Raw genomic sequence first — 26999 nt, forward strand, 5'->3', positions numbered from 1 at the left:
ACCTGCCGCTTCACCTGCTGCTTCACCTGCTGCTTCACCTGCTGCTTCATCTGCTGCTTCATCTGATGCTTCACCTGATGCTTCACCTGATGCTGCTTCACCTGCTGCTTCACCTGCTGCTTCACCTGATGCTTCACCTGCTGCTTCACCTGCTGCTTCACCTGCTGCTTCACCTGCTGCTTCATCTGATGCTTCACCTGCTGCTTCACCTGATGCTTCATCTGATGCTTCACCTGCTGCTTCATCTGATGCTTCATCTGCTGCTTCACCTGCTGCTTCATCTGATGCTTCACCTGCTGCTTCACCTGTTGCTTCACCTGCTGCTTCACCTGCTGCTTCTTAATCACAGAAAGGTTTGAGCCTGCAGTGAAGTGTGAATTCAGGATGAGGGTTAGGGCCCCAGGAAGCATCGTAATCAGAAGCTGGAGTCAGCTCAGCTCTATGTGGAGCTCCCTCTGGATGTCGGAGCTCCTCACTCTGTCTCTAAGGCCGACACCAACAACTTCAAGTGTTGCCAAGCTGCTGCTTTGTCTTTAATGACATAATTCAGACTGACACAGTGACAGGTGTGTGTTTGAAGAAGACGACCTGTTGTGTTGTTTCTCACTCGTCTGTCTTGTCCAAGGTGACTTCTCTGTCGGTTTGACATGGAGCTGCAGGTCTGTGAAAACACATTTCACTTCTGATGCAACGCCATGAAACACGCATGCACGACTTTTCATCTCCTGCCGCCAGAAAAGATTACGGCTTCAATTAAACATCAATAAATTAACCGAGTGTCTGTGTTCTGTCAGATTTAATATTTTCTGTGTGTTTATTAAGGTCAAACTGATTTTTTGTTACTTTGATTTTCTGTCTGTTTGTTTGTGCAAATTAATTTCCCGACATTTGTTTCATAAAACATTTTGATTACAATCCCAAATTTGTAAGTCCCAGATTTACCGTCAGCCTCTTCACTCTCTTCTCCTCTGCCATCATGTCCATAGAAGCTGCTGAGCCTGGTTACCTCCTCTTCTTCTTCCTGGTCGTCCATAACACCTGTTGGTACAAACACTCAGTCCGTCAGCTTGGCGGTGAGCTCAGAGCGACGGGGACTGAGCTAACAGCAGCTACAGCTGTCAGCAGTTTACTTCACTGTCCATCATAAACTCTGTAAATCACAGAGAGTTGAGGCGGAGCAGCCGGAGGACATCAGAGGGAAAACCAGAAAACATTTCCTCCATAAAATATGATCCAGTTTCACCAGAATCAGTGAAATAGTTGCTGCTGTGTGACTTGGTGCCGTAAAGCAAAAAGCAAAAGTGTCTTTGTGTCTCCTGACTCAGCGTTTCAGCATTTTCTGCTGTTCTCTGATCGTTTCTCACGGTTCCCAGCTCTGATCTTCGTCCTATGAATCATCTGTGTGCTGCTTTCAGGTTTTTCAGGAATCGTTTCATCTCTGTGTTACTGAAGTTTGTCCTTTCTGCTTTTTTTAGCTGCTGCAGCTCTCTGTCCTCTTCACTGACTCAGCTTTGTGTCAGTTTTTATCCATTATCCTCGGTTTAGAAACAAATCTGTGAATTGTCCAACATGCCTTCATACAGGACATGGACATGCAGGGATGCACAGAGAGACTCGATGTTTGTAACTGTAGAAGTCCGTCTGCTGAGGAAGTGTGTGTCATGTCAGTCCACGTTCCACCTCATCATACAGTACGAACACATCCACACAGACAACTGTGTCAGTCTTAATTATAATAATCACATCACGATGTTTGCTCAGGTGTAATTCAGCGTTTTTCATTTGTTTGTTTTTGTATTTATTACTTTGTTCTGTCAAACATTGATAGCAGAGGCTCCCGCCGCGTGGATGGGAATAAATTACCTTCCCTAATCAGAAGTCAGCTTGTAGATCCTTTTTCACAGTCGACACATTTTTGAGTAAGAAACAGAGAAATTAATTTTCTAGAAATGATTTGCATGATGTCCGGAGGACATTTTTCATCATTCATCACTTGCTTGTTAAATCTGAGGACATCAGACAGTTTCACAGTGCAACCTCAGAAGATTTGAATAAGTGTCTCAACTCAAACGATAAAAATCCTGAATATATGTGGATGATCTGCAAATTAACAGCAACAAAGAACCTCCTCTAACTCTGACTCTGGTTTCTCTTGTATTTTTCTTCTTGTGCTCATTATTTCGAGGCGCTCTTTGACTCCGAGGAGGACGGCGAGCTGAGCTGGAAGCGAGAGGTCACTCAGGTCCACGACAGACAGACCGACAGACATCCTCCCCCACAATTATGTGACACTAGTGGACTGTGAAATGTTAATTTTTCTTCTTATAACACATGAGGGATGGGAGGGCCGACTGATCGAGGAGTTCTTTATAAAACTGCAAGCTGGAAATGAGGTTAAAGCTTTACTCAACTTTTCATTTAATGAACACAGACGTTTCATCAAATACCTGGACGGAGGTTTGCAGAGAGGCACATTGGATGACTGAGTCTATGATTGGAGGGAGTTTAGATGGAAAGTTACAATGATGAGATATTTCTGGACATTCCTGAGCACCTCAGACAAGAGAAACTGTGCACCACAAAGTGGAAACCACACTCAGGTCTTCTGCTTGTGTCCAAAGTTGAGTCGTCCTGAGAGAAGTGTTTCACCAAGATGAGCCGAAGGTTCAGTCCCTGAAGGTTTTCTGTCTGTTACATCACGGCTGGAGTTGCTGTTAAATGTGTCACAATAAGATGTTTAAACCTGAAACATTTAATGTATGACTAGAAAATAATGCAATAAGGAAGTCTGACTTTTATTATTTTGTTGTGTTTTTACTATTTTAATGTTACACCATTTTCACTTTTATTTATTTATTTGTCTATTTATATCTTTATTTTTAGCTGTGTATTTTATTATGCTTTCTAATGTATTATATTTTATCTTTCTATTTACATATTTTTGCATAATTAGTTTGACTATTTCACTATTAGACATTTTAATGTTTTTTTTCATTTTTAACGTGCCTCTGGTGTTTCCTCTTTGCAGACGATGAGCTGCCTCCTCACTTTGTGTTTATCAGGGATGGGGTGGAGAGTTGGGGTTCGGTGTTTTTATGCCGGCTGTGATTCACCTGCACAGATCGAACATGAAGTGAAGACAGTTTGGAGAGAGTCTTTTGTTTGGAAAAAATCAAAGTGCTGATTGAATTTGGAGGCAGTCAGTTATTGTGTTTTATGCTACTCGATTATTTTGTGTTTTATCACCTTGAAAAAGAACACGACAGATCATGACGAGGCATCAGGTGCGGAGTGACAGCGGTGATTAAGTGTTTTCATTAACGCTGCTTTGTGATGCTGCTGAAGTGTTTTTAATTGTCTTTATGTAATGTGTGGTATGCTGCATCAATAATATTATAATGGGCTCCTTGATTGATTGTGTGAAGCTAATTTATGAAGTTAATCTAATGTAGTTAATATAATTAGTTTAGTTTATTATGATTTTATATTACATATATATATTAGTTTCTCATTATGGCCTCAAAAAACTAATTTGTTAAAAGAAAATGCAATGAAGAGTTTGTTACATGAGGTCACTTCCTCTCATTCCACTCTGGCTGGTCAGCAACAGGTCGTCTTGAACGATGACTTGAATCGTGTCTGATTAAAGGTCTCAAACAGAGAACGCTTGTGCGATGTCTACCTTTGAATGTGTGTTGAGTCAATTAGTAAAAACCTTAAACCCCATCAGCTGCTTAGCCAACTTCAAACATAACACATGATGAGGCGCTAATGCCTCGCCTCAGTCAGTTCTCTGAGAACTCTTCAGATCATTAGAGATTTTATTTCCAGTCAGTCGTCTGAGCAAATATCTTTCATTTTTTCACAGCGGTGCATAACTCTGTATGTCACCATGTGCTGCTGTCACATGCTGCATTATTATTACAGAGCTGGTATGGATGGAAGTGAGTTTGAAAAGCCTTCCTCGCAGCTTTATTTGCCAAAAAACCACTTTAGTGACGGCGATGAAAGCTGATTTACTTGATGTACCTCCACCCACTTGTCCTCTTTTACAAAGACAACAGTAATACATCTTTCACAGCTGTTAGCCTGCATGGTGAGCATCTGCTGGATCTGCTGAATTCTTTGTGAAGAAGAAAATAGAAACAAAACTCACAATTAGAGCTTCACGCTCATGAAAACAGGTGCATGCTGTGAACGTGGCTTCAGTCCATCATTGACTACAGCAGATGAACATTTTGGTATGTCTTATTACATTGCTTCCAAGCCATGATTTCAGGTTCTATCCTCCACTTCTTAATTTCTCGTTTAAGCATAAATTTAATAGCAGCTGGATGGTATGAATGAACGTTTTAACTGAATAAGCTCCACTAATGCGTCACTCTGTACCACACAAAGCATAAAGGTAACAATGGGAATAATTAAGACCGTGAGATAATGCATGTGCAAGTACATAATCAGTGCAAGTGCAGATTTAATGTTGCACCTTTTTTTGAAGAGAACGTGTAATTTGATGTAATTTAAGAGTATTCATGCATCAGCATCAAGCCTGCCGTTGGCCCAGGGCCAAACCAGAATATCTACAAAATGTGCCCATGTTTCCAGAAACAGAACTACTAAAAAAATTCTATGCATGATATTTATTCAATTGAGTGTTAATATGTGTGGTATTTATTAATTATTATTCAGTTTAATGCACACATATAAACATTAAAATGAATAAATACCACACATATAAACAGTAAACTAAATAAATACCACACATATAAACATTAAACTGAATAAATACCACACATATAAACACTAACTGAATAAATACCACACATATAAACACTAACTCAATAAATATCACACATATAAACACTAAACTCAATAAATACCACACATATAAACACTAACTGAATAAATACCACACATATAAACACAAGCAGACCTTCTTTTAGAAAATAAGAACGTGAAGTGGTCCTGAAGTGGTCCTGAAGTCCATTTGTCTGACAGCCCGTGAAGGCAGCAGAGTCACATGGTGTTGCCTGTCTCAACATGGCGGATGATGGAGAGTCTCTGGAGTCCTGGCTCAGTGAGTTCTTCACGTTTTCCCTCCAACTCTTCTTCTCGCGCCATTTATTCACGGTACAGGCTCGCGCTCAGGTGCTCAGCAACTCTACCTGTCGGAACCGGCAGCTGGACTCACGTGACATCGCTGGTTCCGAAAAGTGTCGCGCTGATTCTTCTGTGTTGTCAGAAAGTGGCTAACAGACAGCTGCTGGCACGTGACGTCATCCGGACCAGCTGGAGGCTCGTTTACCCGGGCTGGGAGGTTCGGTGTGAGGTTCTGTGTCCCGGTCTGGGAGGTTCTGTGTCCCGGGATGGGAGGTTCGGTGTGAGGTTCGGTGTCCCGGGCTGGGAGGTTCTGTGTCCCGGGCTGGGAGGTTCGGTGTGAGGTTCGGTGTCCCGGTCTGGGAGGTCCGGTGTGAGGTTCGGTGTCCCGGTCTGGGAGGTTCGGTGACCCGGTCTGTGAAGTTCGGTGTCATGTCTGGGAGGTTCTGTGTCCTTGGATGGGAGGTTCGGTGTGAGGTCCTGTGTCCCGGTCTGTGAGGTTCGGTGTCCCGGTCTGTGAGGTTCGGTGACCCGGTCTGGGAGGTTCTGTGTCCCGGGCTGGGAGGTTCGTTGTGAGGTTCTGTGTCCCGGGCTAGGAGGTTCGGTGACCCGGTCTGTGAGGTTCGGTGTCCCGGGCTGGGAGGTTCTGTGTCCCGGTCTGTGAGGTTCCGTGTCCCAGGCTGGGAGGTGCCGTGTCCCGGTCTGTGAGGTTCCGTGTCCCGGGCTGTGTTGTTCTGTGTCCCGGGCTGTGAGGTTCGGTGTCTCGGTCTGGGAGGTTCTGTGTTCCGGTCTGTGAGGTTTGGTTTCCCGGTCTGTGACGTTCGGTGTCCCGGGCTAGGAGGTTCTGTGTCCCGGTCTGGGAGGTTCCGTGTCCCGGTCTGGGAGGTTCCGTGTCCCGGTCTGTGAGGTTCGGTTTCCCGGTCTGTGACGTTCGGTGTCCCGGTCTGGGAGGTTCTGTGTCCCGGTCTCACTGTCAGCCTGTTGAACGCCTGCAGAGACGTCCTGATGTTTGACTTGTGTCAGTTTGCATTCTGTCCCTGTGGCTGCAACAGCTGCAGGCGCTCAAACAAGACTTTGAACACACACACACACACACACACACACACACACACACCTGGAAACACCTGGAAACACCTGGAAACACCTGGCTCTGTTTCCAGCTGCTGTCTGATCGGTCAGAGCTCCACACTGGAGGGTGGATGACTTCAACCTTTTGTTAGCTCTTCATGGTCAGGATAGAAGAAGAAGACTTTAATAATGACACACACACACACACACACACACACACACACACACACACACACACACACACACACACAGACACACACACACACACAGACACACACACACACACAGACACACACACACTTTAGATCTAAACATGTCTGATATGTTTTTAGATGAACACAGCGACAGTCTGCAGAGCATCATCTGTGACGAGCTGGAGCCTGTCCCAGCTGACTGTGGCGGGGTCTGCCATGGACAAGCGTCCAGCTCGTCACACAGAGACAGACAGCTCAGGTTCACGTGTTTGGACACGCAGACACGAGGAGAACATGAACGTGACGCAGAAAGGCCGAGGTTCGAACCAGGAACCTTCCGCTCGCTGCACAGAGCTGACCACTGTCACGAAAAGCTGAAAGCTGAAATAATTATTCGTAGCAGAGTCTGTGGAGGGTGGAGGTCGGTGTCAGAGGGCTGATGGAGGAGGTGTAGACGTGCAGGTAGAGGCGGTCCACACTTCATACTGGACTTGAACCGTTGACCCTCTGGTTCCCTAAACCTCATCCCTACAGTCTTCTTCAGTCTCTCTCTCTCTGTCTCTTTCAGACAAAGCCACCAACCCGTCCAACAGGCAGGAGGACTGGGAGTTCATCATGGGATTCTGTGACCAGATCAACAAGGAGCTGGAAGGGTGCGTCTGTCACGCGGCTCTTCACGCGGCTCTTCACGTGGCTCTTCACGTGGCTCTTCACGTCACTCGTGCAGCCTGTTATCTGACTTTGTGTCTGTCCGTTTCAGCCCGCAGATCTCCGTCAGGCTGCTGGTGCACAAGATCCAGTCGCCTCAGGAGTGGGAGGCGATGCAGGCGTTGACGGTGTGTAGCCGAGTCATTTCACGGTGAAGTGAGACATTTCCACGATGTTCACCTCGGCTTTTTACTTCTGCAGGTTCTCGAGGCTTGCATGAAGAACTGCGGGCGGCGGTTTCACAGCGAAGTCGGGAAGTTTCGTTTTTTAAACGAGTTAATCAAGGTGGTGTCGCCCAAAGTAAGCAGCACACACGTTAACTCCCCTCCGCCCTCTAATGGAGATCTGTGTTCTCTTGAATCTTTCTAAGCTCTTGACTTCTGCTGTTTTTCAGTATCTCGGAGACAAAGTGTCGGAGAGAGTGAAGACGAAAGTGATCGAGATGCTGTACAGCTGGACTCTGTCTCTGCCGGACGAAGCAAAGATCCACGAAGCGTATCGGATGCTGAAGTCACAGGGTGAGAGGAGATGATGACAAAGTTAAACGACACGAATGCATGACGTGAGCAGTGAATCCGGCTCCTTGAAGATCAATGTCTGTCTTTATTTTTAGGTATCGTGTTAGTCGACCCAGAAATCCCGCTCGACGCCACGTTAATACCGTCACCGTCCCCGCGACCAAAGAATCCTGTGTTTGACGATGAGAAGAAGAGCAAGGTAAGATGTGAAGGTGTGACATCGTCCAGCGTCCTCACAGCGTCTCTGTTAAAGACACAAACTGACTGTGAAGATCATCTGTCCGGTAAATATGAAGCTGCAGGCGGAGGCGGCTCGCAGGAAGAAAGAGTTTAGCACATCTCCTTAAAACCGTGTTTTTTCTTTTTTAACTCGATGTGTTTCCACGTGTGGAAGCAAAGGAGCGTTAGTTTATCTGCACATATAAACATGATTTACTGCAAAGTATCTCACTACACTTATTTAAATACAGACAGATATGCAGATAAATAAGAAACAGACTCGAGTGATTAAAGAACTAAGAAAGTTTGGATGAGATTTACTTTATTTTTTTTAGAGGCTCCTTCGTGGTAAGCAACAACAAAGAAGTAAAATATCACCATGATCAGCAAATAAAACAGAAACAGGTGAATCTTATAAAATGAGTTCATGCAGTCGAGTGATGGAGTCCAGAAAACTGATGTGAGGTGAGGAGCCGCCCAGGCGCTGCGTGCCGATCCGTATCTGCCAAATAAGTCCTTCAGTTTCCCGTCACCCGCGTCCTCTTGATGTAAACTGTCTCTCTCTCTCTCTCTTTACGCGACAAAGACTTTTCTGTCTTTCAGCAACATGCCATTCATTTTCTGAGCAGCCTCGTTGAGCCCTTTCTCATCGTAGAGAGCCAGTAGACTTATCAAGGCAAGGCAGTTCATAATGCTTTACAGAGGAACACTGGACATTAAGGTTCTCGATGAAGATGGGTCACGCTGAGAAGTTCATGCTGTCCAGGTCTCTACACATCCAAACAGCACATTGAGTGTACGGTAAAAGAATTGAACGTTCCAACACATCCTGACTGCAGCTTTAGATTTAACAGATGAACAAAGTAAATAAGCGTCGTGCTGCTTTGTTTAATGAAGCAGTGAAATATTTTTTCTTTCCTTCTTTAACGTGAATGTTGTTTGATCTTTTCTATATTTAATGCTTTCTGATACTGAGGCTGCTCTTGTTTTCTCTAGTCACGGCTCAGCAGACAAAGGTCACGGCTGCTTGTTTGTCTTGTGTTGATCTATGGATGAAGTCTGTTTTTTCAGGGTCTGGGAGCTGCTACAAGATTTCCCGCTTGGTAACGAGCTGGTGGGAAACGAGCTTTACTCTGACGGTCATCTCGTCTCTCTGCAGAGATTATCGGAGCTGCTGAAGAGCAAAAAGCCTGAAGATCTGCAAGAGGCCAACCGGCTCATCAAAAACATGGTGAAGGAGGTGCGTCTGCGTCCACACGAGCTCTCTGAAAAGATAATTACCTGTAAGTCTGTGTTTGTAACGGCGTGTTTGTTTCCTCCAGGACGAGCTCAGAACACAGAAGGTGAAGAAGCAGAAAAGCACGCTGGAGGCGGTCGACAACAGCGTCAAGCTCCTTAACGAGATGCTCGCGCACTTCAGCCCAGAAGACTCCACGGACGGAGACAAAGAGCTCATTAGGGTTCGTCCTGCATGAGATTACGCTAACGCTGACCTTTCCTCATTTCTTCAGCTTCATCCGACCTTTCTGCAAACACCAGAGCTAATGTCGCCCATACAAAGTGATTAACTGTTACTGTTTAATGTTAAACAAAGTGGCCCTTCACGAGAAGTGTTTTAGAAGAACTCTTATGTTTTTATTAGTGAGATGAGGCGTGAATATTCATCGGCTTTTCTTTTTGCAGGAGCTCTACGCCGATTGTGACAAGCTCAGACAGACTGTGTTTCAGCTGGCGACTGAGACCGAGGACAACGACAGCAGCTTGGGTGAGAAGGTCTCCTGTAATTTGGCCCAGCTGATGCTGATGACGTGCTCTCGCTCTCGCTGATGTAATCTAAGCACAAACTGATGACTTGGCGCTCGCTATCGGAGCAGATCGACCTCCCGGGAAAAGTTCTGCTGCTCACACAGATCCTAAATTTAGCAGACTGTCAGGATTGTTTTTGCTGTCGTCTAACCGTCCCTCCATCACTCTTATCAGGAGACATCCTGCAGGCCAGCGATGACCTCTCCCACGTCATTACTTCCTATAAGAAGATTGTGGAAGGACAGACCATCAATGGGGAGACTGCAGAAGCACAACAAACAGTCAGACAAGGTTTGTTTGAACAGTTTCTGACATGTTGTGTGTATGAGAAGAGTAACGAGTAACCTGCAGCAAACAAAACACATCCATCCTTCCTCTTATCCGTGGTTGGCTCGTGGTGGCAGCAGGTTTTAAATGTCCTTCTCCAAAGCAGCTCTTTCCAGCTCCTCCTGGAGGATCACGAGGCGTTCCCAGGCTAGATGGGCTACATAGTCCCTCCAGCGGGTTCTGGGTCTCGCCCAGGCTGATCCTGATGTTGAACCACCTCAGCTGGAGTATGTCCGAGCTCCTCACTCTGTCTCTAAGGCTGAGGAAACCCAATTTAGCCGCTTGTGTCCGTGATTTCATTCTTTGGCTCACTACCCAAAGCTCATGACCATAGACGAGGGTTGGAACACCAAGCTTTGCCTTCAGGCTCCATCTGAACCACAACAGTCCGGTACAACATCAGCATCACTGCTGACGCTGCATCACTCCTGAACAAGACCCTGAAATACTTGAACTCCTTCACTTGGGGTAACAACTCACTCCACAACTCTGACTCATTTCCAGCAGAGCACATGAGACTTTCCATCACTCCTGATCCACCCTGCTCATTCAACCCAGCAGGAAAAAGCCAAACTGGATCCTCGGACTGGATCTGACTCTAAAACTGAATTATTTTTCTTTTCTTTTTTTTACCTTTTGTAATGAAATGTGAAAAGAAAGCCTGCAGGACGTTTTAAAGTGTTTTTCTGGTGTTCAGTTTGATCATGTGCGTCCTCGGGAGGTTTGACTTAAAGACTTCAGACAACAAACTAACCCTGACAGACACCTGCCTGTCACACGTAACCAAATGATATAAATTCAAGTGTTGCTCCTGCTGTTATGAGATGCTGCACCCAGAAATATATGAAAATGAAGTCAGGTCACATAAAATCAGCTGTAGTCACATTTTTCTGATGAGGTCCGTCGTTGATGGTTTGACTCGCTCGAGAATCTGGGACATTGTTTCTGTAAATGACCGTCAGCTCTTGACGATGAGAAGAAGAGCAAGGTAAGATGTGAAGGTGTAACAACGTCCAGCTTCATCACAGCGTCTCTGTTAAAGACACAAACTGACTGTGAAGATCATCTGTCCGTTAAATATGAAGTGTTGACGTAAACGTGCTCCCACGCCGTGATATCGATGCACTCCTCGTGTCTGTCGTCTGATTCCAGCATCCAGGCGTGACCGGCGTCTCCACCTGACCCAAACCGAGCAAAGACATCCACTCCAGCACCAGATCAGAGATGAAGAACAGTTCATAGATTTCCTGGTTTCCTGAACAACCAGCAGGAAAAGCTACCCCTCCATCCTCCTCGTCCTCCTCGTCCTCCTCCTCCTCCTCGTCCTCCTCGTCCTCCTCCCTGCCCTCAAACTGAAAACCAGGTAGAACATCTTGGGAGCAGGATTGAGCCGTCCTGCCCGAGGATCACGGCTGCTTATCACTCTTGTTAACTGGGCAGCAGGAGGTCACCACGCTCCCCTGCCTATGACCACCTCACCCCTTATCCCTGACATAAATGTGCTGGCACAAATGACACAACCAAGCAGCAGTCTGAAGTGTCCAAACAAACTCACGAGCTGTCGAAGTCTGTCTTTAACTCGAGGCCTCAGCCTAAGAAGATCTCAACAAACAAACCTAAAACTGAGACTGCGGCTGGAAAACTGCTGGATGTTTGTGTGTTAGTTTGTTGTTGATGCGTGCACACACCAAATGAAATTAATCCATATTTTTGTCTCTCCATCTGACAGGCCGCACGAACCACTCAGAGGTTCTGATTGACCTGGTGGGTCTGGACGTCCAGAGCGTCTCTCCACCTCAGCAGCCGTCATCGTCTCTTCCTGCTGACCTGCTGTGTGGCTCTGCTGGCCCTGACGCTCAGTCGCCCAGCTCCGCCGCTCCGTCTGCGGCGCTCTCTCTGCTGGACGAAGAGCTGCTGTCTTTAGGTAATGACATGACACATGATGAGCTGCTGTCTCTAGGTAATGACATGACACATGGTGATCCGGTGTTCACGTGTTGTTATGACGTGTTTTTGACACACGTGTTCATGTTCAGGCCTCAACGAAGCTGCTCCTGTTCTGACTAACTCAGCACACCTGAGCAACCATGTGCCGTCTTCACAGGTATTTAGATTGATTATAGCAGTTTATACTAATCAGTCAATCGTAGTTTTATTGGTAACCGCAGCGTCTTTCTGTGTATTCCAGGACTCCAGTCAAAATTTGGATCTCTTCACGTCTTCATCTTTGCCTCCTGCGTTCTCCACATCGCTCTTTCCAGTTAACCCGGTGAACTCTGCCATGAGCTTCCCCGGTCCCGTGTTCTCCACATCATCGGCCACGTTCCCGCTGATCACCACGTACCCAACCGCCGCCGCCTCACCTGCTCCCTCAGCCACCCCCGTCCCTCCACCACAGGCCTCCACTTCACCCACTTCAGCTTCGCTCAGTCACAATCTGCAGGACCTGGCCTTGCTGGATCTGGGCAGTCCTAAAAGGTGAGTGATGCTCCTTTGAGTAACTCGTGACGCGAAGCGACCTCGCAGCCACTTAACGAGCGAGTTTTCGAGCGTGTAGCTAAGCAACGTCGCTCTGAGCAGATGGTGAATGTTTGTCAGCTTTAAAAAACAAAGAGCACTTTGTGTTGTCTGATTGTTTGAAGCGTCCAAATCTCAGGCTGTTTGTCTCTAGAATCCTCCGCCTTGTCGTCGATGTGTAAACATGATTGGACCGACACCTTTCCCCACAGTACACCCGCTGTGATGGACTTCCTGGTCAAGAACGAGGATCTGCTCGCTCCTTCCGCCCCGTCTTCCAGCCTCGGCGTCACCTCCACCACCTCCACCTCGCTCCTCTTCACGCCTGGCAACAGCCAGGCAGACGACAGCCCTCTGTTACGCTCTCTGTCCCCCGTCCTCCCTCTGAACCAGCCCAGTCCAGGCAGGGGACAAGAGGCGTCCCTGGCCAACGTCTTTGTCCCTTTGGACGCCATCAAGCCAAGTGAGTCCCACGAAACCGGCTGCATGTTTTCATGTTTTTATGACGAGGTCAGCTGATTTGTTTGAGACAAACGAGGACGTGTAGCTGTGATGAGAATGAACTGTGAAGCTGATTCAGGGTCCAACATGTTTTCACTGATGAGACCAAACTGGATATTTAATCTCATTTACCAGATTACTTTGTTTCTAACTCTTCTACTTGATGACAAATAGACCTTTATGTCCTCAAAGGTTGAACATGCATTATTCATATCATCTCTTTGTCAACAACAAGAAGTCGAGGACTCCGTCAACTTTCAGCAGCCGCAGTCTGAAAGGAGAGTTGGGCCTTGTTAGAGCCCCTGTAGAGAGGATAATGAGACAGATGAAGCAAACTGAACCTTAGACATCACTGCCACCTTGTGGTGACATTCACAAACCGGATAAAGCTGGAAAAGACACAGTTAGTCTGTCTTTGGTTGTGACCATTTCTTATTGTCCATCAGGAGATCCAGTTTCACCAGAATCAGTGAAATAGTCGGTGCTGTGTGTTTTACGGTACAAAAGTTGCACGATGACTCCCTCACACCTGTTGTAGTAATCACCTTTTCTCCTCTGTCTGTGCTGTATTTAAGGTCAAGTGTGTCCTGTGACCGCCTACGACAAAAACGGGGTGCGTGTTCTGCTGCATTTCGCCACAGACTGTCCGGCAGGCAGACCTGATGTCCTGGTGATCGTGGTGTCCATGCTGAACACGGCCCCCCTGCCTGTCAGGGACATTTTCCTGCAGGTCGCTGTGCCCAAGGTGAAAAGCTGCTGCTTTACATTTCAGATATTCCCTTGTGAAGTATTTGCCTGAAAATGTCAGTGACTATCTCTTCTGCCTGCCCATTGTTCAGATGATGAAAGTGAGACTGCAGTCACCCTCAGGGACAGAGCTGGCTCCTTTTAACCCAATGCTTCCCCCTGCTGCCGTCACTCAAGTCATGCTGCTCGCCAACCCTCTAAAGGTTAGAGCTCAGCCCGGAGCTTCTCTCTGCTCTGCATACATTTATTAATACTGTACTCCGTGCACAGAAGCACAAACTTTGTTTATCAGATCACGCCAACAACTGACACTGAAGATTGGTCTCTCTCTCTGTGTGTGTGTGTGTGTGTGTGTGTGTGTGTGTGTGTGTGTGTGTGTTTGTTTTTGCAGGAAAAGGTTCGGATGAAATACAAACTGACGTTCACGCTGGGAGAGCAGGCGCACTCTGAAGTGGGGGAGGTGAATGATTTCCCGCCCGCTGACAGATGGGGGGCTCTATAGCCGGACGCATCAGAGACGAGACTTCTTTTAACGATTTGAGTTGGTCAGCGCAGCTCAGAGGTCGACAGGAAGGGGCAGTATTTAAAGAATAACACACAAACTTCTTGAAGGAGTTCAGCCTGAAGTAGCCGCAGATGTAGCAGCAGTACATCAAACCTGAAGTGCAGAGGCAGAGCTAGTCCGTGTGGTGCAGCGTGTTTGAACGTGAGCAGATCTTTGCTAAAGTTAGTTATCATTAAGTTATTCTACTGTTGTCGCCTTCTGCTCTGATTTGAATGTTCATATTTACTCCAGTCTTCTTAACACACGACAGAAACTCACGCTGAGTGAGATCGTGACGTCGTATGAACATTAGACCACGCGTGTGCTGACCGACCACAGCTCCTCTGTCGCCTCACAGGACGGTTAACTACTGAACACTGACGAACACTCAGACTCTCGTTACACTTTTTAGTTTTTCAGTATTTATTCTCATGAATGTATTATTTATTTTGGTTTGGGGAGGAAGTGTCACACGTGTTCGCTTCCTGTATTTACAGCTGTATTCCTTCTGCGTGCTCCTCTCATGACAGGACACTTTCAGTATTGCAATAAGAACACACACACACACACACACACACACACACAGTCTCGGCCCCTCTGAGAGGCTTCAACGTTACAAAATATTGAGACAGACGTTTGATAAAATGTTACATTACGTAGCAAAGAGGTGGATTCATGTGAGTCGCATATAAAATATCTAAATCTGCAGGCAACATGAACGATTAAAACTGAAGTGTTGACACTTTGTTGGAAGCTGAAACTTGTGTGAGACTCCGTTATCAAACTATGACGAGAAAATCTATCAGAAGTAAAAAAAACTTGGTGATGAATTTGAAGCATTAAGTTTAACGTGTCTGTAGATAAACGGGGATGGGATGTTCGTGCTCTGGAGAAGATTCTCTACATATTTCTTATCAAATTATTTATTTGTCTGTAGATCGTTTCAAATAAACTTGTCACTGCATATTTTTCTGAAGAGCTATTTCTGTGCATGGAGGAAAAAAATAATAAAGAATGAGAGTGATGTATTTATAATTTCTGCACATTATTAACTTGGAATGGAAGTTCATCCTCTGGTTCCCAGGAAGGAGAAATAGATAATAAATAATAATAAATAAATAAATAAATAAATAAATAAAACACAGAATGGGAAGTACAGTTAAAAAACAAGATAAACAGGTAGGTAAGGTGCAGTACTGATACTGTTAATAACAGTATATATAATATAATAATTAATTATTAGTTTTCTGTGTGTTGTTTGGAGTTTCCTTCCTGAGGTTACGAGGTCCCGTGTGGGCCTTGAGGTCCCGTGTGGGCCCTGGGTCCTCAGCAGTATTAGTTGTTTGTCTTTGGTTGAGAACAGTAGTGCCAGTCTATCTCAACACTGTGGTGTCCAGGGTCACAGAGACTGTTGCTGCTTCATAGACATAATAGATAGCTTGTTGTTGACGGTCCAATCTGCGTAAACAGACATCTGTGTCTCCAGACTAGAACATGCTGACAATAACACCTCCATGGGTAAAGACATTCTCTGTGACTCATTCTGGGCGTGTAGTATTTGTGCTGTTATCTTGGGGTTTAAAGTCGATCCACCAGGATGAGTTGGGCAGAATGTGAGACCGACTCAGGCACTTCTGATGAACTTTGAGAGTGTCTCTAATTCTCTTTGAACAAGCGTCAATAAATAATACAGCATCAGACATCAGAGGCTCCTGAACACTTTCTGAACTCCTGACCTTTGACCTTTGACCTTTGACTTCAGCAAGTTCTCCACAACAGTGATGTCACACTAATAATGTCTCTACATTGAACATCCAGGGATCGGACATAGAGGTGGTGCAGAGCTACAGATTCCTGGTGTTCACCTCAACAACAAACTGGACTGGACTGATAACACACATGCTCTCCACAAGAAGGGCCAGAGTGGCCTCCACCTGCTGAGCAGACGGAGGTCCTTCAGAGTGTGCAGGGCTCTCCTCAGGACCTTCTCTGACTCTGTGGTGGCCTCATCCTTCATGCTGTGGTCTGCTGGAGAGGAGCAGACTCAACAGACTGATCAGGAGAGCCATCTCTGTCCTGGACCGTCCTCTGGACTCCACAGAGGAGGTGGAGGAGAGGAGGACGTTAGCTCAGCTGACATCCATCATGGACAACACCTCTCACCTCCTACATGACACTGTGGGTCCCTCAGCAGCTCCATCAGCAGCAGACAGTGTAAGAAGGAGATGTTCAGCAGGTCCTTCATCCAACACAACACCTGCACCACCTGATCATGGTGTAGTCTCCTGTTCATGGCCCACTGCATTTTTTTTCTGTTTTATTTAATTTATACCTTTGCAGTTATTATTTATATCATGGTCACTTTACATCACAATACTCTTTATATACATCATGCCACTTTTATCCTCAGTACTCGTCTGTTTGAAGGTTTTCCGTGTTTATTGTCGGTTCTAGATATTTCTGTCTGTTTATAGTTTTGTTCTAACTCTGTAGTGTAGCTTCACGTTCCTCTGCTGCTGTAACAGGAACATTTCCCCGTGGTGGATGAATAAATCTGATCTGAATACAAACGCGTGCCGCAGCTGTGCCGCAGCTGAGCCGCAGCTGTGCCGCGCTCTGACCGGACCGACGCAAAGCGCCGGAGCCGGAGCCGGAGCGCGCAGCCGCAGCAGGAACAGGCGCGGACGGAGCGAGCAGCAGCAGCAGCACCATGGCAGACGAGAAACCCAAGGTGAGCAGCGGAGGGGCAGATAACAGGGGCAGTTTAACGCGGTTTACCCCTCCATCCGTGTGAGACAGTGCCCCCCGGGTGCAGCAGCCTCCGGCGGGAGCAGCTCCACCCGCGGACACGCTGCTGCAGGGAGCTACCGTTAGCCTCGTTAGCTCATCATGCTAAAGGAAGCTAAGCTAACGAAGCTAACGAGGCTAAAAGCGGCTGAAATAAAACTGAGTTATCTTTATTAAACATTTGTTAATATCAGCGTTAACGGTTTGTTAAACGTTCGGGGAACGTTAGCAGGAAGAGGAAGAGGCGTTAGCATCGTTAGCAGCTAAGCTAAGCTAATGCTATCATATGAAGATGTTACATGGAGCTCGGCACCGTGAAGCATCACGGGATGTGAACAGCAACACCGACCATGACGCTAACGGTGCTCACCTGGTGCAGCTCCACCTGAGACCACACACACACACACACACACACACACACTTAGAGTCTGACTCTAAATGTGTGTGTGTGCAAAGTTTGTTTGCATCAGTGTGCACGAGCAGCTCTAACTTTTCTGTGTGTCTGTCTGTGTGTGTATGTGTGTGTGTGTGTATGTGTATGTGTGTGTGTGTGTGTGTGTATATGTGTGTGTGTGTGTGTGTGTGTGTGTATATGTGTGTGTATATGTGTGTGTGTGTGTGTGTGTGTGTGTATATGTGTGTGTGTGTGTCTGTGTGTGTGTGTCTCTGTGTGTGTGTCTCTCTGTGTGTGTGTGCATCAGGAGGGAGTGAAGACGGAGAACAACGAGCACATCAACCTGAAGGTGGCGGGGCAGGACGGCTCCGTGGTGCAGTTCAAGATTAAGAGACACACTCCACTCAGCAAACTGATGAAAGCGTATTGTGAACGGCAGGTGAGGCACACACACACACACAGGGCTGGGCGACATATCAATAATTAATCAATAGAGATTAGGGATGGGCATGATTAATCGATAATTGATCGTTAAGAATTGTGTCAATCACGTAATTTTTTTTATCGATCAAACGTTGGTGTTAAATAAAGCTGCTGTGTAGCAATGAAACATTTCACCAACCGGGGGCGATGTTTGACTCAGACAACAGTAGGGCTGGGTATCGATTCAAATCCCGAGAATCGATTATTAAGGTAACCCGCAATCGCCTCAGTTATTTTAAGAGAACGTACAGAAGTGGCTGGTAGTTGTAGAGTTTTCCTTGAGTGTTCTTTTGTCTGTAGTTTTATTATATTTTTGGTGAATTTCCATTTTTCCCACGTTCATGAACGCATCACAGTCATTCCGACGGCCATTGAACGCACCTCGCATGTGTGAGGCGCCGTAGTTTAAACGCGGTGCACACCTGTTTCAATTCAGTGACGCGACCAGTGGGGTTAAAGTTCACCGGGGGAAATGTATTAAAATTTTAATTATATTAAATCGATCTTTGGATTTAATATGCAAATCGATTCAGAATCGGAAAACCGTATATTCAGCTACCTGCGAGTTTCCGTAGATTTCAGAATTAATCATGAAGAGGTCACGGTGAAGTGTGGCGTGGGACCATTTTGAATTAAAAACTAACAAAGTAAACTGCAAACACTGCGAAGCCGTGTACAAGTACAACACGTACCACTTGAACAACGTGCCTCCGGCCCTGGTTAACGTCAGTGCGCCCCAGGCTGGCCACGTTAGCGTGGAGGTACCTGTGTAAACGTCAGTCCCCTCAGAGCAGGTGTGTTCAGCTGCTGGACTGACGGACATCAGGCTGCGCTCGCGTCCGACCCCAGAGCTCGTTAACATGTTTATCTTTGTCAACAGAAATCAGTAGGCTGGTCCGTCACCAGTGTAGCCTGTATGTGAGTTACTAGTTAGTTTTTATGAGGCTTTGTTTAAGTAATTAATTGTTACGTAATCTCTCCCTCACTTCCCCGTCTTTCTCGACTCGGTTTTAAGTCAAGTACATTTTGATCAAAGTATTATGATGTTTTTGATTAAGTTATTGTTTAATAAGATCGCTGCACCGCATATGTTTGAGTTTAACCATTGAACGTCGGGCTTAACTGCCATAAAAGTTGAACTGTTCTTCTTGTAATAAAGATTTAATCGAGGAAAAAACATTGTATTTGTATTTTTATTGCACTTTTAATATAAAAAAATATATGATTAATCGATAATTGATCGTTAATTTTCTCGATGATCGATCAAAGTAATGTATTCGAATGCTCATCCCTAATAGAGATATTTTCAAAAGCGACACCATCGATTGACTACACGTTTCTTCCCTTGAGCCGCCACTTCTCTTTCATTTCTCCTCTCCCTCTGTCCAGGTCTCTCGCTGCTCGCTGACGTCGTCACGTCAGAGTCTCCAGAAAAAGTTTCTAGATTTGTCTCTAGTCGCTTTTTGTGGAAAACAAATCTCTCGAGTCTGAAAAGTCTCTGAATACAGAGACAGTCGCTAAGCTGTCAACAACCACTGATTAGTGCGTCAAAAAACAACCGAAGCAGCAGGTTAGAGGTGGAGCACAGGTCTTGACCTGTGTGTCAGCTGTTGCAGTGCATTGTGGGATTTGTAGTATGAGTGGTGGGAGTGCGATTTACCGGCGGGTCATTAAGAAAAAAAAAAAATATATATATACATATATATATATATATATCAAGTATCACCATTCAGCTAAAAAAATATGTCGAGATATGACTTTTGGTCCATATCGCCCAGCCCTAACACACACACACATACACACACACACACACACACACACACACACACACTCACACACACACCCTGCTGGACGAGTAGATGTCCAAACTGTAGATCAGGGAGGCAGCTGAGGACACATTTACATTTTTACATTCAGGCATTTAGCTGATGCTTTTATCCAGAGCGACTTCCAGCGAGCAGTTTGAGGTTCAGTATCTTGCCCAAGCACACTCCGACATGCAGCCGGGGATCGAACCCACACCATCTGTCATTAGTGGACAACCCGCTCTACCCCCTGAGCCACAGTCGACCCAATAGACTGTGTGTTATTACACATTTAATATCAGATTTCTTGTTGCTCATTACAGTTCAGTAGATGAATACATGCGTGCACACAGACATTATAACACAGTACGTTAAATTAACCTGAGGTAAATCTAAACTCAAACCTTTTGCAGAGAAGTTCGACTTTTGCACAGAAATTAAACATTTGTGGCAAAAATAAAACATTTGCATAGAATCTACATGTGCAAATGAAGAGGAATTAAACTACAAAAACATTTGGAGAGAAATTGAAAAACATAGAACTACAAACCTGTTGATGTCACTGTTTATCTAATGTCTGACTGTCCACACAGGGCCTGACGATGAGGCAAATACGGTTTCGATTTGACGGTCAGCCCATCAATGAAACAGACACACCCTCGCAGGTAAGGCCACACACACACACACACACGCACACACATACACACACACACACACTCCTTCTACAATCACAGAGCAGGTGAACTTCCACCTGGCTGCTCCTGTTGTTTATTGAAAGAAAAACATTCAGATTTGGTTTCGGGGACTTTTCCTTTCTCAACAGAGGGTTGAGTATTGTTTGTTTAACAGTTTAAATCTCTGATGTCGTGACAACCTCACCGCACACACACCTGTTCACCTGCCACTCCGTACCAAAACAAGTATTTTTAGGGAGTCGGCCAACAAAAACAGATCAGACTCGTTCAGACATCAGCAGCGAGCAGGCGTGGTCACTGTTTACTGCTGCTGGCTGAAGCGTTGACAGACGATTACATTTTCCATAAAATCATCATCGGGACCTGGCTCTAACACAAACCTGCAACAGATTCCACCATCGGCTGATGAATTTATTTGTTCACGTCGGTCATAAAGTCGAGCGGTTGGTCCGTTTGTCTTCCCCTTCTCAAACGGACTCAGTCCAGTTATTTGTTTGTTCCACACCAGGAACCAGCTGGACTGAACTGGACGGACCAGGCGAATGCAGCAGCTGAAATATTACTACATGATGATATTCAAAGTACTGAGACAACCAAACGTAATGACACTGTGAAGTAACCTTTTGAGGTTCTGCTCGTTTGGCTTCATACATGTTTCATACTTGAGATAACTGTTGAACCTCACGGACTCTGTCAGCGCTTCACAAGTGGCTTCACAGTAAAACGCACTTATTGTGACACACACAGGAAGTGTTTAGTGAATTATAACTTTTAGATTTCTCATGCTCAGGACAGACGTGTGTGTTTGGCTGCACACGTGGACATAATCCGTCCTGATTACTGTTGAACCTCACGGACACTGTCAACGCTTCACAAGTGGCTTGACATGAAAATACTGGAAATGTTAAGTTAAATTATAACAAATGAGGAAAGACTAACGAGTGTTCTGACGGCAGACGTGATGAGTCTTTATCGTCTTTACCTGACCTTTGAACTCTGTCTTGCAGCTAGAAATGGAGGATGAAGATACGATCGACGTGTTCCAACAGCAGACCGGAGGCTCTTCTCTTTAAAGACTGTTTCTTACAAACGTCCCTCTACCTCCCCGTTTGACCCCCAACATGCAACACGCCCCGTCTTCAGTGTTGATGCCACCCAGTGGAAAGTGTTTAAAGTCAGTATCATCATCCTCATCCTCATCCTCCTCCTCATCATCGCGGTCGCTGCAGGTAGATCTGAGTCCGACGTGCTGAAGAAATTAAAAGCTTGTCATGATTTTTTTTTTTTCTCCTCCTCTGTCCTTTTTTTTTATACTTCTGTCATTGAGGTTTTCAGATGGATTTTGTTGTTGTTGTCGAGTAAAGCCTGCGTTTTAAATTCACATCTGTTGTTATGAAAATGTATTATTGGAATAAATTGAGTCTTCTTTTTTTTAAAAACATGTCCCTGTTTGTTTTATGGATATTTGAGAGGTCTGAACCAACGACAGCATGAGTGACGTCACCAGCAGGTTTCTGAAGCTGAAAATATAAATATGTGGCGCTGACTGCCGCCATGTTTGTAGTCCTACCTCTAACTCAATCTAAATATCTGCAAAGACGTGGATTATCGGTGGACCTGAGGCGGCTGAAGGACGCCTGGCCACCTGTGACCACACCCACCTGTCAATCAAAGCGTCCCCGCTCTTAATCCTGCATAACTTTAAGCCTTAATATAATGTGAACAGGTGAGTTGTATATAAATTCACCCTCAGTACAGTTGTCATGAACGGGGAAATTAGCTACAGAGACCAAAACTGTTTTTTGTACCAGGCTGTAAACATGTTTATTTCTGCTGTGAAGTTGGACATTTGGACATGGGGACTTACGGAGACTGACTCACTTCTGGAGCCAGCCTCAAGTGGACGTTAGAGAAACTGCAGGTTGTGTCTCACTTCTGGAGCCAGCCTCGGAGATCTGTGATCTGTCTAAACCAGCAGATATCTGAACGTTGGACTCCATCTGAAGCTTGATTCTGTTCAGTTTATTTGAATCTCTTTGCACTTGAATAATGGAGCACAGTCTGTGTTTCTGAGGGTATTTGTCTTGTTTCTGTTCTGATGTCGAAGCCATGCAAGTCAGCAGCTGTTCCTTGGACTGCAGACGGGCCTTTTCCAGCCTCAGTCCTTTTTTGGAGAATGGAAAATGGCACAAAAACATCAAGGCAGTTATTTTTTAACTCCCACAGAGTCAATTCTGACTTCGAGTCAACTATTTGGTACTAATTTACGTCACTGTGTTTGTTTTATGAGACGTTCCCACAAGTTTGAGTCAGACAGGAAGGCATGTTGCTGCACTGTGGTGTCTCTCTGCTGACCACAGCTGAGCTCTGCCCAGTCTCTGAACACATGAGGACACAAAGAAATCTGATCCATCAGATCCGACCATATATATATATATATCTTGAATAATATCAGAATAAACAGTTACTGTACTTTTGTGTGTCATGTATGTCATTCCAGTCACAGGCTTGATTGATGTTCCAGGTTCTCGTGGATCGTGGCTGCTGCTGTGATCCTGCATGACGCCCACTACATATATTATTACTGTTATTATTACTACCATATCTATTACTGTAATCATTTTTATCATTCATTATAATTCATTGTCATTTTATCAGTCATTGTACAATATGTTTGTGTTGATTTGTCCTGTACACGTGACATCCATTGCACGTCTGTCCGTCCTGGGAGAGGGATCCCTCCTCTGTGGCTCTTCCTGAGGTTTCTTCCACATTTTTTCCCTGTTAAAGGTTTTTTGTGGGCAAGTTTTTCCTCACTGGAACCGAGGGTCTAAGGACAGAGGGTGTCACTCCCTGTACAGATTGTAAAGCCCTCTGAGGCAAATGTACTTTGTGACTTTGGGCTATACAAATAAAATTGATTTGATTTGATTTGATGTGTCAGGAGCCAATCACAGAAGGAGCTGTTGACTTGTGGGCGGGGCTTAGCCTGTAGAAAACAACGCACAATCATCATTTCATCATTTCTGCCTGACCGGAAGTACAGTCCACACAGAGTGTTTTAGTTTAGTTTGAAGTACAAACAAAGTACTGTAACAAATATTACAACCTCAAATCATCCAGAGTTTCAGATTTAAAACTAAATAATAAATAAAATTTAGTCTTTGTGTGTGAAGTTAACGTTTTATTTTGGAAATTCGCCCGAAAGTGCGGCAGCGCCTCGTTGCCGCCCTTTTGACCCTCGGCTCCCCTCGGCTCCGCTCGGCTCTCCTCGGCTCCATTAGGCTCCGCTCGGCCCCGCTCGGCTCCCCTCGGCCCCGCTCGGCTCTCCTCGGCTCCATTAGGCTCCGCTCGGCTCCCCTCGGCTCTCCTCGGCCCCGCTCGGCTCCCCTCCGACCGGAGACAGACAGACAGGTTGATTTCGGGGAACCAGCACCGGGCTACGAGAGACAATAATGAGGCGGTGAAGCTGCTCGCTGCTGAGGACAGATTAACCCGCGCTACTGTTTCCGGTCAGATCCATAAAGATTTGAACGACTTCTCGTGTTAAAAACAAAGAAAAGACAAAATGACGACGACCACGACGTACCAGGGGATGGAGCCCGGCTCGAAGAGCAGTTCCAGGTAAAGGCGTCGCTCTGTCACCGTTAGCCGCCCACCGGAGCCCGGCATCCTCTGCCGTTAACCGGAGGCTACATTTTAACGTTTCGTGCCGCCAATTGTGACTAAAAGGTTTCAAAATGGCTGTGACCGAAGCGCGGGCAGAGATGCGGCTCGGCTCGGCTCGGCTCGGTACCACACCTTCGTTTGTCTGTCGGGTGGACCCGTCCCATTTTTCTTTTTGCAAGCTAGCAGCAACATAGCACCTCCCTTTGTAGCCAGCTAGCTTCTTGACTGCGACACACACACACACACACATACACAAACACAAACACAAACACAAACACACACACACACATATACACACACACACACACACACACACACATATACACACACACACACACACACATATGTGCTCATCGGGTTTGTCCTGTTAGTGTCAGACAGCCGCAGATGTATCAGCACATGTGTGTGTGAAGCTGGGTGGGGCCTCCTCCATGCTCCTCACTCTGCTCCTCACTCTGCTCCTCACTGCTCCTCACTCTGCTCCTCACTCTGCTCCTCACTGCTCCTCACTCTGCTCCTCACTCTGCTCCTCTCTCTGCTCCTCACTGCTCCTCAGTCTGCTCCTCACTGCTCCTCACTCTGCTCCTCAGTCTGCTCCTCACTCTGCTCCTCTCTCTGCTCCTCACTGCTCCTCACTGCTCCTCACTCTGCTCCTCACTGCTCCTCTCTCTGCTCCTCAGTCTGCTCCTCAGTCTGCTCCTCACTCTGCTCCTCTCTGCTCCTCAGCATATGGCCTCCTCACTGAGGCAGGGCGTTGTTACAGCAGGCTGCACCTGACAACAACCTGAGACCAGAGGGGTCAGAACATAAAGAACATGAAGAACATGAAGACATGATGCATGTTAGAGATCCACATTATCTTTGAAAGAAGTCAGGGAGTCACGTGCTTATAACAAACAACGTGAAGCTGCTGTTATTATTATTATTATTATTATTATTATTATTATTAGACATTATGTATAGGGGGGTTATTGTCATATCACAGCTCACAGTGAGACCAGACAGTCTTCTGCCACAGACCACATAGAACACAGAGCGGGTCGTCCACTAATGACAGATGAGCGGTGCTTCGGATCCTCCAGTCTGATGTTGAAGTGTCCTTGGGCGACACACTGAACCCCAAACTGCTCCTGTGAGTCAGCTACATGACTACAGGATTACAGTAAAGTGTAACAGTGTAACAGTAAGGACACACACAGGCTGTTTGTGCTGCACACACTAACACATGAGCATCATCTGTATGTATCTCTGCAGATGATATGAAGGTATCTGCTCTGTGTGCAGACTGTCATGAGGTAACCTGTCGTGTAGACTGTGTTTTGTAGTCCTGTCTCCTGACCTGTGATGAAACACGTCAGTGTCAGTGCTTGGAAACATTTTCAAAAACTTGTTTCATGGCTTGAAATGAGTCAACACAACGTAATGAAAAGACCGTTACCATCCTCTAACAAGACGAACGAACCCTCCCACCTCATCACCATCATCATGGCTGCTGATCCAGACCACAAGACTGCATCCTTTTCCTTGATGGTGATCCGCCACACACACGCGTACACACTGGGAGTACTAGGAGAGCTGGCAGAGTCATTAGTCAACACAGGGACGTTCTCAGTTACAGACAGTCAGCGGACTCTCCATGTCTGAGTCTGACAGCAGCTTCACGTTAGCTCGACTCATCCTGCTACGCCGAGCCCGACTGATGTAAACTGATGAGACTGGTCCTTCCTCTCCACTTAAACCTGCAGGTTCTCCACGAGGAGTTTTAATCAGCCCCATGTAGCTTTCAGCAGTCAGAGCGAGCTTTTAGCTCACCCTTGTCAACGTGTTGTAGCTCTTGATAGCATGACATACTCGGACTGAAGCTACCCTCACACACAAACTGTGCTGGCCTCAGACCAGCGTGCCATCAGTTAATGAAGTAGCTCCATTTTAACCTCGGCCTGCTCGATAACGAACCGTTAGTAGAGCGTGTATGCAGACTAACCTCGAGGTCAAACTGAGCTTAAATGAGCTGGGAGACAAAGTGATTGTTGATCATGACAGATAGAAATCTTTTCTTTGTGATGAGACACTCCAGGAAAGTCAGCCAGTAACCGTGTCCATCATCTCTCACTTCGCAGGGTTCTGCGCCCTCCTGGCGGCGGCTCCAACATTTCCCTCGGCGCAGACGAGGAGAAGCCTCCCGTCCGGAAAAACAAGATGGCCTCCAGCGTGTTCGCTGAGCCGGAGGACCCGTACGCCAACCGGAGGAACAACCCACCAGGTACAGCCGGCTCACGGTGCAGCGTCTACACATGAGAACCACATGATGTTCAGTCAGGGCTCAGGATCTTCACGTAGAGCTGAGCAGCCTCAGCTTCATGTTGGATCATCTAGACCAGGGGTCCCCAAACTTTTTTCGGTGCGGGCCACATCAACTTGCCTTTCTGTGATGGGGGGTCAGTCTATAACGGGAAATGATATCAGTCCCACCAGGCTTTCACGGGCTTTTTTAAAAATAGTTGTGGCCTAAATGCCTGATGTTGCATGAGGTTTTCCAAAAAAAATTGTGGTGCTTTTTAGATTTTTGTTGCGAGGAGGAAGTGCGATAAGTTGCAATTCGACAGTCGCGGAGAGGACGCAGTGAGCGCTAAGTTGATCACGAGCAAAGTCACGTCGGAATATACCGTTGTGTGAGGGGATGAAAATTAGCTACTACTGGAAACAGTTCGTAAATAAGGTAGATTTGAATCAGAATGCCAACTATGATAACTATAATAGGAAAATGCAATTTTTAAAAATAGGCCATGTTTAGAGGGATTGTTTGGGATCGTTAAGTGGGCCACTCCAATTGTTTAGGCGGGCCGGATGTGGCCCGCGGGCCGTAGTTTGGAGACCCCTGGTTTAAAGGGTTCAAATAGGTTCAAATAGCAGTGTGATA

At 46.1% G+C, this 26999-nt stretch overlaps 3 protein-coding genes and 1 long non-coding RNA gene across 4 annotated transcripts in view; 3 read left to right on the plus strand and 1 right to left on the minus strand.

Moving 5' to 3' along the window:
* The first annotated feature begins 4971 nt into the window (after positions 1-4971).
* Positions 4972-15274, plus strand: gga3a (golgi associated, gamma adaptin ear containing, ARF binding protein 3a). The gene is made up of 17 exons (XM_027282770.1): positions 4972-5077; positions 6928-7012; positions 7120-7195; positions 7269-7367; positions 7462-7585; positions 7681-7784; positions 8964-9044; positions 9127-9264; positions 9488-9569; positions 9785-9901; positions 11667-11861; positions 11974-12041; positions 12126-12415; positions 12667-12917; positions 13531-13700; positions 13795-13905; positions 14094-15274. Exons 1-17 carry the CDS (start codon positions 5041-5043, stop codon positions 14202-14204), a joined length of 2139 nt encoding a protein of 712 aa, XP_027138571.1. The 5' UTR covers positions 4972-5040; the 3' UTR covers positions 14205-15274.
* Positions 15275-16843: 1569 nt separating this feature from the next.
* sumo2a (small ubiquitin like modifier 2a) lies at positions 16844-21849 on the plus strand. Its single transcript, XM_019263073.2, has 4 exons — positions 16844-16977; positions 17735-17866; positions 20309-20380; positions 21418-21849. Exons 1-4 carry the CDS (start codon positions 16957-16959, stop codon positions 21481-21483), a joined length of 291 nt encoding a protein of 96 aa, XP_019118618.1. The 5' UTR covers positions 16844-16956; the 3' UTR covers positions 21484-21849.
* A 1732-nt stretch (positions 21850-23581) lies between these two features.
* LOC113746573 (uncharacterized) lies at positions 23582-24309 on the minus strand. Its single transcript, XR_003462963.1, has 2 exons — positions 24000-24309; positions 23582-23850 (listed from the first exon to the last, which is right to left on the minus strand). It is a non-coding gene; the product is annotated as an uncharacterized LOC113746573 (long non-coding RNA).
* Positions 23782-26999, plus strand: part of jpt1a (Jupiter microtubule associated homolog 1a) — a 10537-nt gene continuing 7319 nt past the window's right edge. Inside the window, exons 1-2 of the mRNA XM_010753388.3 lie at positions 23782-24034; positions 26200-26342. Of these exons, the coding sequence (XP_010751690.3) occupies positions 23979-24034; positions 26200-26342 (199 nt within the window). The 5' untranslated portion in view covers positions 23782-23978. The remainder of the gene's footprint in view (positions 24035-26199; positions 26343-26999) is intronic.

Source organism: Larimichthys crocea, chromosome X (assembly GCF_000972845.2).
Source record: "Larimichthys crocea isolate SSNF chromosome X, L_crocea_2.0, whole genome shotgun sequence".
NCBI classification, from domain to species: domain Eukaryota; kingdom Metazoa; phylum Chordata; class Actinopteri; family Sciaenidae; genus Larimichthys; species Larimichthys crocea.

Excerpts from the sequence above, each read along its gene's own strand:
- gga3a (XM_027282770.1), top strand. The coding sequence starts at position 5,041 with ATGGCGGATGATGGAGAGTCTCTGGAGTCCTGGCTCA. Across the intron at positions 12,042-12,125 it reads ACCATGTGCCGTCTTCACAG|GACTCCAGTCAAAATTTGGA; the intron begins GTATTTAGATTG and ends TGTGTATTCCAG. Across the intron at positions 12,918-13,530 it reads TTTGGACGCCATCAAGCCAA|GTCAAGTGTGTCCTGTGACC; the intron begins GTGAGTCCCACG and ends GCTGTATTTAAG.
- sumo2a (XM_019263073.2), top strand. The coding sequence starts at position 16,957 with ATGGCAGACGAGAAACCCAAG. Across the intron at positions 17,867-20,308 it reads AAGCGTATTGTGAACGGCAG|GGCCTGACGATGAGGCAAAT; the intron begins GTGAGGCACACA and ends CTGTCCACACAG. Across the intron at positions 20,381-21,417 it reads AAACAGACACACCCTCGCAG|CTAGAAATGGAGGATGAAGA; the intron begins GTAAGGCCACAC and ends TCTGTCTTGCAG.